The sequence below is a fragment of the Xenopus laevis genome, chromosome 8L (genome assembly GCF_017654675.1).
Source record: "Xenopus laevis strain J_2021 chromosome 8L, Xenopus_laevis_v10.1, whole genome shotgun sequence".
Classification (NCBI taxonomy): Eukaryota; Metazoa; Chordata; class Amphibia; order Anura; family Pipidae; genus Xenopus; species Xenopus laevis.
This window is the reverse complement of record NC_054385.1, coordinates 68,936,658-68,951,315: the sequence shown is the minus strand read 5'-3', so window position 1 is coordinate 68,951,315 and position 14,658 is coordinate 68,936,658. Positions and strand designations below refer to the sequence as shown.

Here is a 14,658-nt window from a genome sequence, read left to right as displayed (position 1 = left end):
ATTTGTAAGACAAAGGCAATGTGGTGCTGCTATAGTAGGTACAGTTTTCAACAAACAGGCACACTGCCCCAGGGTCTCATGTATGTGTTTTTTATTATTTTCATCCGCCAGTAATAATACCTTTTCTTTACCTTTCAAAATTCACTAAAAAGGGGGCAACAAAAAGACTAGAAATTAGAGGATTAACCTCTTGGTTCTAACCTGGTGGTGACCATGTAGGTTTCTTCATCCCCACTGAGGGACTATGATGTATGGCTTGTTTTACAGGAGCTGGTGACGGGGTTGGTGTTTTCTTTGCTGGCAGAGATTTTGCTTTAGTGGGCACAGGAGAGGATACAGGATATGCTACAATTCAAGCAAATACATAAAAGAACAACACTACAAATTATTATATATATATACTATTGTAACATTACTTATTAGGACTTTACTTTTAGGAATGAGTTGGCCCCACTCAACAGCCAGCAAGTATCCCATTTACCGTTAATTTTGGGCTTGGGGAGGCTTTTCTCTTTCTTTTCGCTCTTGGCCTTTTGTTTAGTGCCTTTATTTGCTTTGGATTTCTTGGTGTTTTTTAAATCAAACTCTTCATCTTCCCCACTGAAGTCTTCTTCACTTTCTGATTCATCATCTAAAATAATAACACTAGTAAGCTTTTTTTTTTTTTTTTTAAACATTCAAGCATGGCCTCAAATAGTGTATATCATTTAAAGCAGTGTTTCCTTTCCAGGGCATTTCATAGCATACTAAAAGTAAACTTAAAGGTGAATCCTTTCGGCTTTACATAACACTTCTGCCATAAGGGTGTTTGTTATATATGACTGCTGTTTGATCTTCATTATACAACAGAAGCTTAATGGCCCCTGATCCCCTACACTATTATTTTCCAGGTATACACACCTCATTCCTGTGACAGTTGACCTGACATGAACAGTATCCATGGGTAAGTGCTGAAATGGGCATAATTGTAACCTAACAGAAAGTGTAGGGTCCAAGGCTAGAAATCAGTTAAAAGGTTATGTACAAAGAGATTAGAGAAAGAGAGCTTTGGCTACATGTAGATGGGAACCTAGAAAGCCCTGAAAAAAAAAAAAAAACCAAAGTAAAAAAAAAATGGCAGGGTGTTATATAGGGATGCACCGAAAACACTATTTTGGATTCGGCCGAACCCCCGAATCATGAAAGATTCGGCCGAATACCGAACCAAATCCCAATTTGCATATGCAAATTAGTGTTTGGAAGGGGGAAAAAATTGTACCTCCTTGTTTTGTGACAAAAAGTCATGCGATTTCCCTCCCTGCCCCTAATTTGCATATGCAAATTAGGATTTGGTTCGGCCGGACAGAAGGTTCTGGCCGAATCCTGCTGAAAAAGGCCGAACCCCGAACCGAATCCTGGATTCGGTGCATCCCTAGTGTTATATTTGTTTAAAGATACTTTGCTACTTATACATTATTTATACATTTCTAGGAAAATTCTTACTGCCTATTCTTCCCCCACCCCACCCTATGTTGTTTTGGTTTTCCAGGCAAAAGAGGGAATATTAATGCAAATACAAAGTAAAACCTACAAGCAACATCAGGTTTAAACTCATCTCCTACTTCATCATGATCACTGTCATCTGCCAAAAGCTTGCGCTGCTCGAAGATGGCTTTGGACGCAGCTTGTCTACGATTTCGCCCATTGAGTTGATCTTCGTTACCACTGGTGATTTCATCCAGGCCTACAAAGTCAATGAAAATGAAGCAATGGATGCACAGTTAAAACAGAGTTCTTTAAAATGCAAATACAAAACTTTAGGATGGTGCATCTAAAATGCCACCAATGAAGAGCTGTAACTCTTTACTTATAATGTATGCAGGTTTAAGATCTATAGGTAACTTGCCTTGAACTTAAAGGGGTGGTTCACCTTCAAATTAACTTTATAGAATGGCCAGCTTTTCAATTGGTCATCATTATTATTTTTTTTATTGTTTTTGAATGATTTGCCTTCTTCTTCTGACTCTTTCCATCTTTCAAATGGGGGTCACTGACCCCATTTGAATGATGCATGACCCCTATAGATAACTTGCCTTGTACTTAAAGGGGTGGTTCACCTTCAAATTAACTTTATAGAATGGCCAGTTCTTAGCAGTTTTTTCAATTGGTAATCATTATTTTTTTTTATTGTTTTTGAATGATTTGCCTTCTTCTTCTGACTCTTTCCATCTTTCAAATGGGGGTCACTGACCCCATCAAAAAACAAATGTTCTGTAAGGCTACAAAGCTAAATAACTGATAAACCACAAATAATTGAAAACAATTTAAAACCAATTGCAAATTGTCTAAGAATATCACTCTCTACATCATAATAAATTTAAAGGTGAACAACCCCTTTAAAGGACAACAAGAGGGTCAATTACTTGTGGATATGATTATAATAATATTATTATAACACTAACCTTAGGCCCTGTGTCAGCATTCCTCTTCACTCAAAAATGCTAGGTTAATGATTATAATCACTAGAAGCCTCCTATCAAATTGGCAGCACCCAATGATTAACCCTTTTATTTGTCTTTTAATGAAGGCACAGGGCTTTTTTGGATAAGGATACCAAATATTAATATGCCAAGAAGGCTTTGGGTAAAAGTATATGTCATCTGGTGAATACAAAAAGCATAATGTTGAAGATAGGATGCCGAGGTCTGGGGTTTGTCTGCCTCAGTGTAGGAAATGTAGATACTAGCAATATTTTGCACAATGCCATGGAAAATATGTACAACAGAAATGCATTACCTAAAGTACTGCTGTCTACACTACAGTTTGAGAATGAATAATCAGCCCTCTCGTTCGTTTCATCAGTGAATGTTGCCACTCCTGAAAAAACACAAAAAAGAAACAGTATGTATATGCCATCATTCAGGTTCTACACACTTCTCTAGATCTCAGCTCTCACAATCTGGTCTGTATTAATGAAATTTGATCTCCGCAATATTTAATAAACGAATACCAACAATTAATAGGCAAAACAAGTGGCTGACAGTGTGTGCACAAACATTTTTAACATGTTTGAGTTTAATGGCTACCTGTTCTATACAGTAGATATATATACTATACAGCAAAAGTATACTGCAAAAGTATAATGCTGCCTGTCCAACATCTCACTCTGGACCGTTGTCATCTAATCATGTCCAAACGACTGGATAAGCCAGATATTGCCGAACTCAAGGTGGGCATATCGGAGAAAGATTTGCCTTTTTGGTGACCGCACCAAGCAAGCAGCTTTAAGTGTATGGTCAACTTAAAACTATACCATTCTCCTCTCTGCTTTCTACAATGGCTGTAGTCTTCTGTACAGAAAGGGCCAGAGCCACTTCTAAATCCCTCTGGTATAGCTTTTCATCAAGGGGAAGCCTGGAAGAAAGAAAAAAAAAAAAAATATATATATATATATTCTCAAAACGAATATACAAACACAGCGCTGAAGTCCATGGGTAGTTAGCAGCGCACACTGGAATTTTTAAAAAACTTAAATTTATAAAATTTTAAAAGAGCATAATACATGCATCGACGATTCGGTCCTGGTCTTGGAACGTTATCAAGATACATCATGTGGTTAAAACAAAAACTTTATACTCTGCTGTGAGCCTAAAGGTGAAATGAAGTCACTGAAAAATCACCAACACATAAAACCAGACGGTTGTCACAGTATCAATGGTCATTTAAATGTAACAACTCTTAAACATGTTTGTTAAATCAGATACATTATTGCAGTGATCCCCAACCAGTAGCTCGTGAGCAACATGTTGCTCTCCAACCCCTTGGATGTTGCTCCCAGTGGCCTCAAAGCAGGTGCTTATTTTTGAATTCCAGGCTTGGAGGCAAGTTTTGGTTGTCTAAAAACCAGGTGTACTGCCAAACAGAGCCACAATGTAGGTTGACAATCCAAATAGGGGCTACCAAATGGCCAATCACAGCACTTATTTGGCACCCCAAGAAAATTTGTCATGCTTATGTTGCTCCCCAACTCCTTTTTCTGCTGAATGTTGCTCACGGGTTCAAAAGGTTGGGGATCCCTGCATTATTGTAATCTAAGATAAACCATATCAATTCAAACATTGTGTAACAACCTCGGCACTTAGAGATACACTGAAACAAATATATCTCTGTTCCAAAAAGCACGACAAGGACAACTGCTCATTGAGGCCGTGGGCCTCATATTCGATATTGTGGCAGCACCTGGTGTATTGCGATTTGTTGGTGTGTGAACGGCCTATTTTTGTTTTTTTTGAATATATATATATATATATATATATATATATATATATATATATATATATATATATATATACACATACAGATATCAAAAAAGGTCCGCACACACAGGACTTAGGTGAAAAAGAAAAAATATCGTTTATTCAACGTTTCGGCCCAGTCACTTGAGCCGTCCTCAGGAAGTGAGGACGGCTCAAGTGACTGGGCCGAAACGTTGAATAAACGATATTTTTTCTTTTTCACCTAAGTCCTGTGTGTGCAGACCTTTTTTGATATCTGTATATGATTGTTTTCTTTGTTCCAGCACCGAGGCATCCATTTTGTGCTCTGGGTGCACCGACCCCATGTTATTTATATATATATATATATATATATATATATATATATATATATATATATATATATTTTTTTTTATTGGTCTTATTAAGGACTAAGGATTGCAGGACTATTATATACTTATTATAGCTTAAAGAGAGATGAAAACCAGATACATAACTCTACAGCTATGTAAAATGAATTGCTTTCCATAAAGCATACTTTGCCTTAATGCACAGTAGAATCAGTTTAGGGCTAGTTTTGGCAGGCATATGTGGAACTGTCCAATCAGTGGGCAGCATGGCAGCCAGGAAGGAATCAGTGTGGTGCACTACCATTGCAAAAATATAGGAGTTTTAGCTGGGGTTTACTATGTTTTATAATGGTACAAAGTGTTGGCAATAAGCACTTAGACATAGTCTTTAAACTCAAAGCATTAGATAAAGTGTCAGTGTTGTCAGATATTGTAAATACGAATAGATTTGACCTTTTCCCTGGGGATGTCTGCTGGAACAAATTTTCTTCTTTATTAGACTTTTTTACTGGTTTCTCCTTTTTCTCTTTCTTGCTCTCCACCCGAGGCTTTTTGCTTGGAGGTGCAGAAGAGAAAGCAAAATCCTCATCTGTTAACACAAAAAAAACCCCCTTCCATTACCTACATGGAAGCAAAAGTCTGAAAAGATGCCAAATTATTCCCCAAGAGACTGCACATCAAAAATGCAGACACGAAGATCAGTAAGTGCAGTGTTGGACAAACACAGACAGCCAGGGCTTATATTTTACCTTTACTTGGAAAAGCCTATGCATGAGATGCAGAGAATGTCATTTAGAGAAAATTTGCAATTGATTTTAATATTTTATTTGCTGTTTTTGAATTTAGATTTTTTTTTCAGTTCAGCAGATATTCGTTTTGGAATTTCAGCAGCTTTCTGGTTGTTAGGGTCCACTTTAATCTAGCAACCAGGCACTGGTTTGAAAGAGACAGGTATATGAATAAGAGAGTGCCAATGTAGAAAGATAAGTACCAATAACTAAAATTGCAGCCTTACAGAGCAATAGTTTCTGGCTGCTGGGGTCAGTAACCCCCACTTGAAACCTGGAAAGAATCAGAAGAGGAAGGCAGATAATTAAAAAACTATAACAAATACAAAGTTAAGACCCCTTAAAAAATTGCAAAGAATAGGCCATCCTACAACACACTTGGGGTTATTTACTAAAACCCTATCTTCAAATTGGGATAGGGACATTTCCGATTGCTTTATACATGACCTTGACAGGTAGAGATGGCGAATTTTCTGATTTGGGTTTTTTGCAGCATCAGGGTATAATAAATCAAAAATTAAAAATCTCAAGAAATCAAAGTTTTTTTTCCATGAAAAATTTGAGTTTTTGCCCCCAAAAAGCCAGACCAGAAAAAAAAAAAAGATTTAGTAAATAACCCCCTAAAAGTTAACCTGTGTGTCAACCACCCCTTTAACTCCCTCATGCCAAAATGGAGTCTGAACATTGCATTTGCTTAGCCAGGGCCAAGTTCAAAGCAAACCATTAAAACACATGCAGTACTTTGTCTTACAAGATAGGGCTGCAGTATGTGTCTGGATGTACAGCAACACTATTGATTATGACAATAAAGCTATTCTCCATTACCTCCACTAAGGGAAAGGTCACAAGTGGCGTTTTTACGTTGCATTTTTAAAAACCGACGAAACCATACACACGATGCTTTTACAGCCTGTAGTTTTCTTTTCCCACCATGCATTTCTGTTTTTTCTCATTCTCCACAATGCCAGAATTTTAGTAAAGTTTTGTGAAAAATCCAAGTGGAAAATAATTTACATGCAGGATGAAGCCGTATTACTTGTCAATACTCAACGTAATTATGTCATCAGCATACAACGCCGTAAATACATATATGCGAAATCCATGTTGCAAAAGCTTGGCCGCCGTGTTGACAATACGCAGCATATTTCAGCAAAGTGTATTTCCAAACATGCTGGATCCCATTGAGTTAAGAATATAGTGTTTCCTTGGCGTCTTGGTGCTTCTGCTAAAAAACGCAAATACTGGCGTCTTGTAGCTGATGTTGGCTTGCAAGCGCCCCATGGGAGTTGCTATAGTGAGTATTCCATTATTTTCAATAGGGATTCCTTTGTACGTATTTACACTCAGCTCTACGTTTTTTAAAAATGCAACATAAAAACGCCACATGTGACTTTGCCCTTATGCTCTTTTGGGTTCCTTCTGGTGACATTTGCACATTCAAGCCTTGAAGTCAGGGGGTACAGCATAAACATATTCTCTCCTTTAATCAGGATTGTATTTACCATATAAGCACCTGAGGGCCCATGACTAAATAAATAAATGAGCCTGAGCTACTAACTGCTTAATCCAGCGACAGCGCTTACGAAGACGGTGGTATTAAGCCATGCAAGAAATGTGTGTGGGCCCTTAATAAAGTGGATAAAACATTAGTTGTAAAAGTTGGGCTGCATTCAGTTGCCTATGGCAGCACCACATCTAAAGATAGCCTGCCCTTAACCCCCAGGGGCCAAAACTCTCCGCAGACCTTTTAGGCATCGCATTGTCCTAAGCAAGCAAAGGAGAGAAAATATACGTACCATCATTATCCAAGTCTCCAAATTGTGAATAATCCACAGCTTTCTTATTCCTGAAAGAGATTGTGTCAGAAGCAATGAGATTGTATCTTGGAGACACAAGAATAATATTTAAGACAAAGCCTAAATCAAATGGTGCAGTTTTTCGACATTATACTGAAGTGTTTTGATCAACAGCAGCAGTCTTTTTACCCCTGGCAATGGGCACTTTCCTGCAGAGCTCAGCGCTGGCACACTTGTTAAGTATACCTTGCATGGGGCACATGGGCAGTGCAGACATGTTTGGGAGCTTACTTAACCATGCCTTTGTCTAGCCTCAGGGTTAGTCATACCTGGGATGCAGAGGAAAATATACTGCTAGGACTGATCTCTGTAGGGAAGTACCCCAGACTGTTACTAGATGTGATAAACCAGCATGGGGTAAAAGATTGCTAATTAATTTTAGTTACAGGGTGTATCTATCACATGCAGTCCCTATATGTAAACCCATGTCCTTAACCTCATGCGCTGTGCTGTACCCTCTTCTTACACACACGCTGTTTGGCCCCTAGTTTGTTGGCACAATGGAAGCTTCCAGCCACAAAAAATTGGGATCATTTCATCATTGAAATTAGATGTGCAAAGGCCAAATAATGCGCGGCTGCTCAATAACAATTAGTTGACATGCACTGTATAAAAACCCGTGCAGTCTGCAGCTAATCATTGACCTACATGTATCAGGCTATACAGATTGCAAGCTGTAAGGCTCAAAACATGGAGCCAATGTGCCCATATATGTTGCTGGTTACGCACCTCGCCGGTCTGTCCATGGCGTTGCAGGGGGATTATTAGTTGCTATGACACGGGCTTAACAAGATCACACCCCAATAAGCGGGAACGGTGCCTACTAGAGATAAGACAGGAGTCTGCTAAGGAAATCTGCCAAACTACACTCAAAATCGCCCGCGCAACTTCTGTCACTCCCCCTCCCCGGCCTCCCCATTGCGAGCGACACATTCACCGCGGACTAATGGAAATCTATTTTAAACGAAGATCTGCTATTAAAATACACCACCACTGGGAATATGCATATTAATTCGCTGCTAGTATCTCCTGAACAGTCCTTACCTTGCCATGAATAGAAATAGGTTCAAACCCACAGACGAATCTGCCGGAACAAATCAAAAGCATTCGATTTGGCGCAAGAGGAAGCTCACGTGACCAACCAGGGACGACACGCATGCGTAAGATTTGCTCTTACGGAAGAACTAGACGGTACTGTGACTTAACCATTTATTCCCAGTACATAAAATACGAGTTTGAAAGGATAAGAAGAAATTTAGAGAAGGAAGATATTGAATTACTTCCTCTAATTTGTTTCATACAGAATGCATCGTACACAGAGTCGTTGCTTCGTGACCAAAATTACCCATAACGCCCAGTACGTTCAATGTGCAACGTGACCTTAAAGGGAACAACAAACAAGCCGCCGCCGCCGATGGCGTGACGTCATTCATAGCCCAGGGAAAAGGGCGTGGTGTAAGGCGGAAGTGTTCGTTCTTGTGGAGCAGAGGGTATATGCTTTGGAGTATGATCCTCGTACCCCCATAGATCCACCGGGGATCCATTTCCTGGTGAGTGGCTACTACTCAGCTTCTGCATACCTTGTTTTGTGCTTCGAAAGCATTGGCTTTTTACACTGTTGTAAGCTATAATGTTACTGGGTATTAGTGAGTGTAAACAGGGATTTTAGAAGCCCCACGGACGTGTGATGTATGTCTATGCCTAGATGCATGAAAATGACCTTACAAATAGAAATAAAGGGGTATCCTAACATGCATTTGGCTCAATATACAGATTTCAGTCAGACTGAGGAGTTACTATTAATTACACAAATGATACATCATTTACACACATTATGGAGCCTGTCTGTATGTTTGTTTGTTTTTTTGTTGAAGAAAGCCCCACAAGCACAGAGAGAACTTACTAACTCCTTGCAGACAGTGCCCTGACTGGTATGAAACCTAGGAATCAAGTGCCGCAAGGCGGTAATGCTAGCCATAGTCTGTGCACCACCATAAACTTTCCAAACAAAATATTCCTGCCAGTGTGAAGTCAGCGTTACATTGTTGTGGTTGTTTGACTTTAGAGTAAACCTTTCTGTACCTAGGTGTTGCCAGGAGCCTTGTATCAGGGTCTGCATTAGCTCAACATCTCACGCCCACCGATTAAAGGGCAATCTTATAAAATGTGTAAATCATGTCCCCTTCCAGACTAATGCAGGCAAACAGGCACATGCTTAAATATAATAGGAGACACATTAGACAAATACTTAAAACAATGTAGGTTGGTCACTTAAAGAAGAAAAGGTATCTATACAAGTTTGGCCTCCCTCTTCACCACACCCCTCTCCCCGAACAATGCACTATCCCAGTACTGCCCCGTTTGCCTTATTTTGAATAACACTGCTGGGTTGTTGGGCACCAGCAACAAAAACCATATCCTAAAAAAGCTAGAATTAGTTACAAAATGCTGACAAAACCTAAAAAGCAGGGCGGAGTAGCACTTCCCGATTGCAGGACTTATTATAATGCTGCTGTCTTACTATGAGTAATAGACTGGTCCCATTATGCTAATGTTAAACTCTGGATAGAAATAGAGCAACAGTCCACGTACTGTTATCTTTTGCATTTACCCTGGATAGATAACTTGTATAGAAGATTGAAGCACCCTGACCACCCTCTTCTTTCTAACACCTTAGCTGTCTGGGATAAATGCCGTACGAAATACTCTCTCACAACATACCCATCGCCCTTAATACCCCTAATTAACAACCCAGCCTTCCCCCGGGAACAGCTTTCAGGACTGGCTTATAGATGGAAACCTCCAACTTATCCACTTTATGGAAAATAAAACTCTCCTCCCCAAAGAAAAACTGCAAAGCTTGCCACACTTCAAGCAGAAAGATCACCTTAAAGTTACGCAGCTCTCACACTATTTTCACAGCTTAGGCGGTCCACAAACATTAGGTCGTGACCTTACCAAATTTGAATTGGCCTGCTCGACACCTGACCCTCCGCGTCATGTTATCTCTCACCTCTACAAACTATTACAATTACCTACTAACTGGGAATCAGTCTCATTTATCCACAGATGGTCTAGAGATCTTAATCTCCAGTTGGAGGAGGTACAGATTGAAAATATTCTCTCCAAACTGCTCAAGAGCTCCGCATGTTGTCGCATACAAGAACTAAACTATAAGATAGTCACGAGATGGTATTATACTCCTTCTAAATTACAGCATATATATAAGAACTCAATGGCATTTGTTGGCGTTGTACAAGAGAAACAGGCACTTTATACCATATTTTTTGGAACTGTGACCTTCTGAGACCTTTCTGGACTGAGGTCTGCTCACTGGCTGGGCAAATCCTAGGGAGCACTGTGGCGGCAGATCCTTCGCAAATATTGCTCTTCCATAACACAGTACCCGCCGCGGTCTTTAACCTGGGTCTGGAGCCTCAACTGCTTAATGCCGCTAAACTGTTGATACCTCTACACTGGAAAACTACATATGTGCCTACTATTAAAGATTGGTTCAACAAAATTACGGAAATTTGCAGATTCGAGGAAATGTCATCCCATACCCCTGACCAATTCACAAAATTCTCAACTACTTGGATACGATGGTTCCTATTTAAGGAAACTGATCTTTACAAAACTTACCTTTCATGAGTTGTGGACCCAATACCGTCCCGCTGCACCCTTTCTTCTTTCTCCCCCCCACCTTCCCCTTCTTTTTTACTTACTCTTTTGCTGTTATTACGTTTATGTATGTCTCCCTCTGTTTTGAAATATTATGATTTCTGGCTGTTACGCTGTGAAACACTGTTGACTACTACCTGTAAGTCTGTCATTTTGCGAACTTTAACCTTCAGCGCATTTGCAAGAGACATTGTGGATGTTTGCTTAACTGTTATGGACATATGCATTTGGTACTGTTAATGCGTTTACAGCTTTGTATCACTGCTAATTTACAATAAAGCTTTCTTGAAACTGAAAAAAAAAAACAAACCATATCCTCTTGTTTAAGGAACTAACTACAGCATTAATTATACCTGAAACCACCAAAAGTAGTGACTTTCCCATTAGATAGGACTTGAGTGAGAGAAATACTTGCACAACTAATGGGATTGGGTATAGGAAGTTTTGGAGCTTGTTAAACCCATTGTTTGTGGCATGACTGTAGCATGGCTTGTAGTCAAACTGAATGTTATTTTTGTTGATTGAATGGAGTAAGAGATCCAGCTTGGATTTCTGTAGCTTCAGTCGTACACTCCAATCATCGCATGCTCCAAAATCCATCTGGCCTCTCTAGAATAATTGTATTGCATCCTGCTTTAATAGTCACACGAGCTAGCCTAAACAAGGCCTGACATACAATTGCCAGCTCCATTCATTGTTTGTATCAATTATCAATGTTTGCTTGAAATGGGTTATTCATCTTTGAGGTAACTTTTAGTATGAAGCAGAGCAGAGTATTCTGAGCTAATTTGCACTTGGTTTTCATTTTGAGTTATTTAGCTTTGTATTCAGCAGCTCTCCAGTTTGCAATTTCAGAAGTCTGGTTGCTAGGGTACAATTTAGCCTAGCAACATGCACTGATTTGAATAAGACACTGGAATATGAATAGGAGAGGGTCTGAATAGAAAGATGAGCAATAAAAAGTAGCAATAACAATACATTTGTAGCCTTATGGAGCATTTGTTTATTTGATCAGATCAGTGACCCTCATTTGAAAGCTGGAAAGAGTCAGAAGGCAAGTAATTCAAAAACTATATACAAAAATGAAGACCAATTGAAATGTTGCTTAGAACTGGCCATTCTATAACATACGAAATGTTAACTTAAAGGGCAACCACTCCTTTATTGTATTTGAGGGACCCAATTAGAACCTGCTCCTAATTTACATGTGTTGGTGAAGAATATGCATTTTCACTTGATCTGTATAATTGACTCATCAAACAAATAGAGGAGACTATTCTTCTGACACTGTATCTTTTAATATTCAGGATCTCTGGGGGCGAGTGAGCAGAGAGCCTGGACTTGGGAAAGTGAACAAGATGGTGTGTGAGTTCTTTCTGTTGTCCTCCATCTGGTTCGTTGTGGTCATATTTTGGATGGAGACAATCAGTATGTGGCTGTTCCTGTGCCATTTATTTCAAGACCGAGCAATGTATCAGTGGGGAGAAAGGTTTGTGAACCTGCACAAATATCACTTGGGAGGGAGAGTTAAAAATAAACACTTGGACCTCCTGCTTCCCTGTTTGCTTATATTAATAAAAGCTCTTCTGTGTTCTCTCACCAGGATTTACATCAGCAATCCTGACCAGAACATGTACATAATTATTACGTGAGTAAAAAGAGTCAAGGAGCAGTTATTTTTACTTGGTATAACTAATAAATGGGCATATTTTTTTAATCCCTAACAGTAAGGGATAGGTCTGTATGGTCAATGTTTAAACATCAATTGTTTTACTTGGCTGTTAGACACACTTTTATAAATAGATGTTGAGGCAAACCAAAATCTCCTGCTTTTTGAAAATGTATGTACATGCAAATAAAAAAGTACTAATTAACACTGGTCCAGGTTATAAGCACCGATTAGTCTTTTTTATGTGAGTTATAAGTGAATCAATTAAACTTCTTTAGAAAACAATCAAATAGGCTTGCTTAGTCTATAGTAAGTTGGAAAATGAAATCAAACAGCACCATTGCAGTTACCCGTAGCAACCAGATCTTTGCTTTAATTTAATAACTTGCCTTGGAGTAATCAAGCCTATTTTCTGATTGTTTTCTATAGAATTTAAATTTTTTAGTTACGATTCATCTGTCTCACAGTGACCAATATAGTTGTAAGGGTTTCCCATTATTCCTACATTGTGATTTCCAATGGCATTTATAAAGGAGTGATCATACAGTTATTGAAGGATAATTATACCTGTTATTCTGCTTAGGAAAAAAATGAGAAAATTCTCAAATCTTTCCTAAGCAGAAGAACCTCAGAGCAACCTCGTTCTTCCTCCTGACAACTTCCTTGACTACTTGGTGGGCAGAATAGATGGAAACTGACCAGCAGGTGGTGCTGCTGTAACAAAATTCATTCATATTAACATTTATCCTTTCATATCTTGAAATAAAAACAAAATAAATAATGAATGTACAAAATTTCTTAGAATAGCCCCCTCATCCATTTTACCTTCACTCATTTTAAAGGTTTACTTGTCCTTTATGAGCACGTATATGAATAAGTATTAAGAATCTGGCTTAATACCTATTTATTCCCTTTTGTCATAGCAAACCCCAATAAGCTGTGAAATATATATTTGTGAAGCAGCTGCAAATTGGACATTCCTAATGTATTGATGGGGCAATATTAATTCCTTTAGTTCAGGGGTCCCCAACCACCAGGCCATGGACCAGTGGTGGGCTGCTGGCCACCTCTGGTCCCAGCTGCAGTCTATAATAGCTACAATGAAAAGGACCCTAATACCTGCAATCCCAGCTCCCTGATGCACTGTTGCCATGACTACAGCTGTGCAAATCTACTGATCACGCTAAGGACCAAAATACTGTTTGGACAGTTTTTTGGTAAACCTGCAATGCACCCACACATCTACCCAACCCCCCATAAAAATCTCTTGCTTGAAACTGGTCCGTGATGGTGCAAAAAAGGTTGGGGACCACTGCTTTAGTTGGACAAAGATTAGTGACAATTTAGAATTGAACATAATGGTAATCAAGATATTTATTCTGCATAAGAACTTCTTCTTTATGAATTACAAGATAATGCAAGACATTAGTTATTTTAACATTATTTTGTCTTTAACAGAGTCGACTCTTTGAGGTAGCCTTAAACTTCACAGGTGCTGACTGGATTATTTTCAAAATGTTTGAAAAAACTGGGGCGGTGGACTGATGTGCCATATTAATTTAAAGAAATCGTATTTTGTAAATCTTTTTAATGACGTTCTAAAATCTAAAAGTAAAGTTGAATGAGTTGTGCAAGATATCCTGACCAGTGGAGAAGATAATGCTGTGCCTGAGAAATTCTGTTTTACATCTTGGCAAGACTTCTGAATGGTCAGCAAGCCCACAAACAGAAGAACTGCCTGGTGAATTGAGTGTAGGGCTGCTGGTGTATCAGGAGAAGCCTGGAACCCTATGAGCTTCAGCTTTCATGGACAGTGTTTGTTAGTTGGATGCCTTGGACTCCACCGATATTCAGTGGCATGTCGGTAATGGAAGCCTTAAACTGTCACTGTAATTTTCTGAGTACCACATGGAATGTGAGGCTGGAATGGTACCCTGGAATCTGCCATACTGGATATCAATCAATCCTTTTTTTATTACAGTATGCTGTCATTTTTAAGCCATTTAGAGTTTTAAAGTGTTTGAATATATTTTAAAAATAAATCTAATTTTCCTTTTTAAA

The 14,658-nt window shown here is 38.9% G+C and overlaps 1 protein-coding gene and 2 long non-coding RNA genes across 5 annotated transcripts in view; 2 read left to right on the top strand and 1 right to left on the bottom strand.

Moving 5' to 3' along the window:
* The window catches only part of LOC108698601, a 14,513-nt gene extending 12,850 nt beyond the window's left edge, over window positions 1-1,663 (top strand). The window contains exons 2-3 of the long non-coding RNA XR_001932682.2: window positions 891-943; window positions 1,529-1,663. This is a non-coding gene — a long non-coding RNA (uncharacterized LOC108698601). The remainder of the gene's footprint in view (window positions 1-890; window positions 944-1,528) is intronic.
* The window catches only part of rad51ap1.L (RAD51 associated protein 1 L homeolog), a 10,663-nt gene extending 2,231 nt beyond the window's left edge, over window positions 1-8,432 (bottom strand). Inside the window, exons 1-8 of one of the 3 annotated variants that reach the window (XM_018230209.2) lie at window positions 8,292-8,432; window positions 7,188-7,237; window positions 5,057-5,192; window positions 3,293-3,393; window positions 2,776-2,856; window positions 1,571-1,723; window positions 482-631; window positions 202-345 (exon numbers count right to left, since the gene is read on the bottom strand). In XM_018230209.2, the coding sequence (XP_018085698.1) occupies window positions 202-345; window positions 482-631; window positions 1,571-1,723; window positions 2,776-2,856; window positions 3,293-3,393; window positions 5,057-5,192; window positions 7,188-7,237; window positions 8,292-8,299 (823 nt within the window). In that variant the 5' untranslated portion in view covers window positions 8,300-8,432. Of the gene's footprint in view, window positions 1-201; window positions 346-481; window positions 632-1,570; window positions 1,724-2,775; window positions 2,857-3,292; window positions 3,394-5,056; window positions 5,193-7,187; window positions 7,238-7,976; window positions 8,228-8,291 lie in introns of those variants that run through there. The other 2 variants (XM_018230208.2, XM_041572927.1) reach the window with 2 other exon arrangements.
* Window positions 8,297-14,658, top strand: LOC108698600. Its single transcript, XR_001932681.2, has 5 exons — window positions 8,297-8,438; window positions 8,551-8,797; window positions 12,236-12,417; window positions 12,532-12,576; window positions 14,056-14,658. It is a non-coding gene; the product is annotated as an uncharacterized LOC108698600 (long non-coding RNA).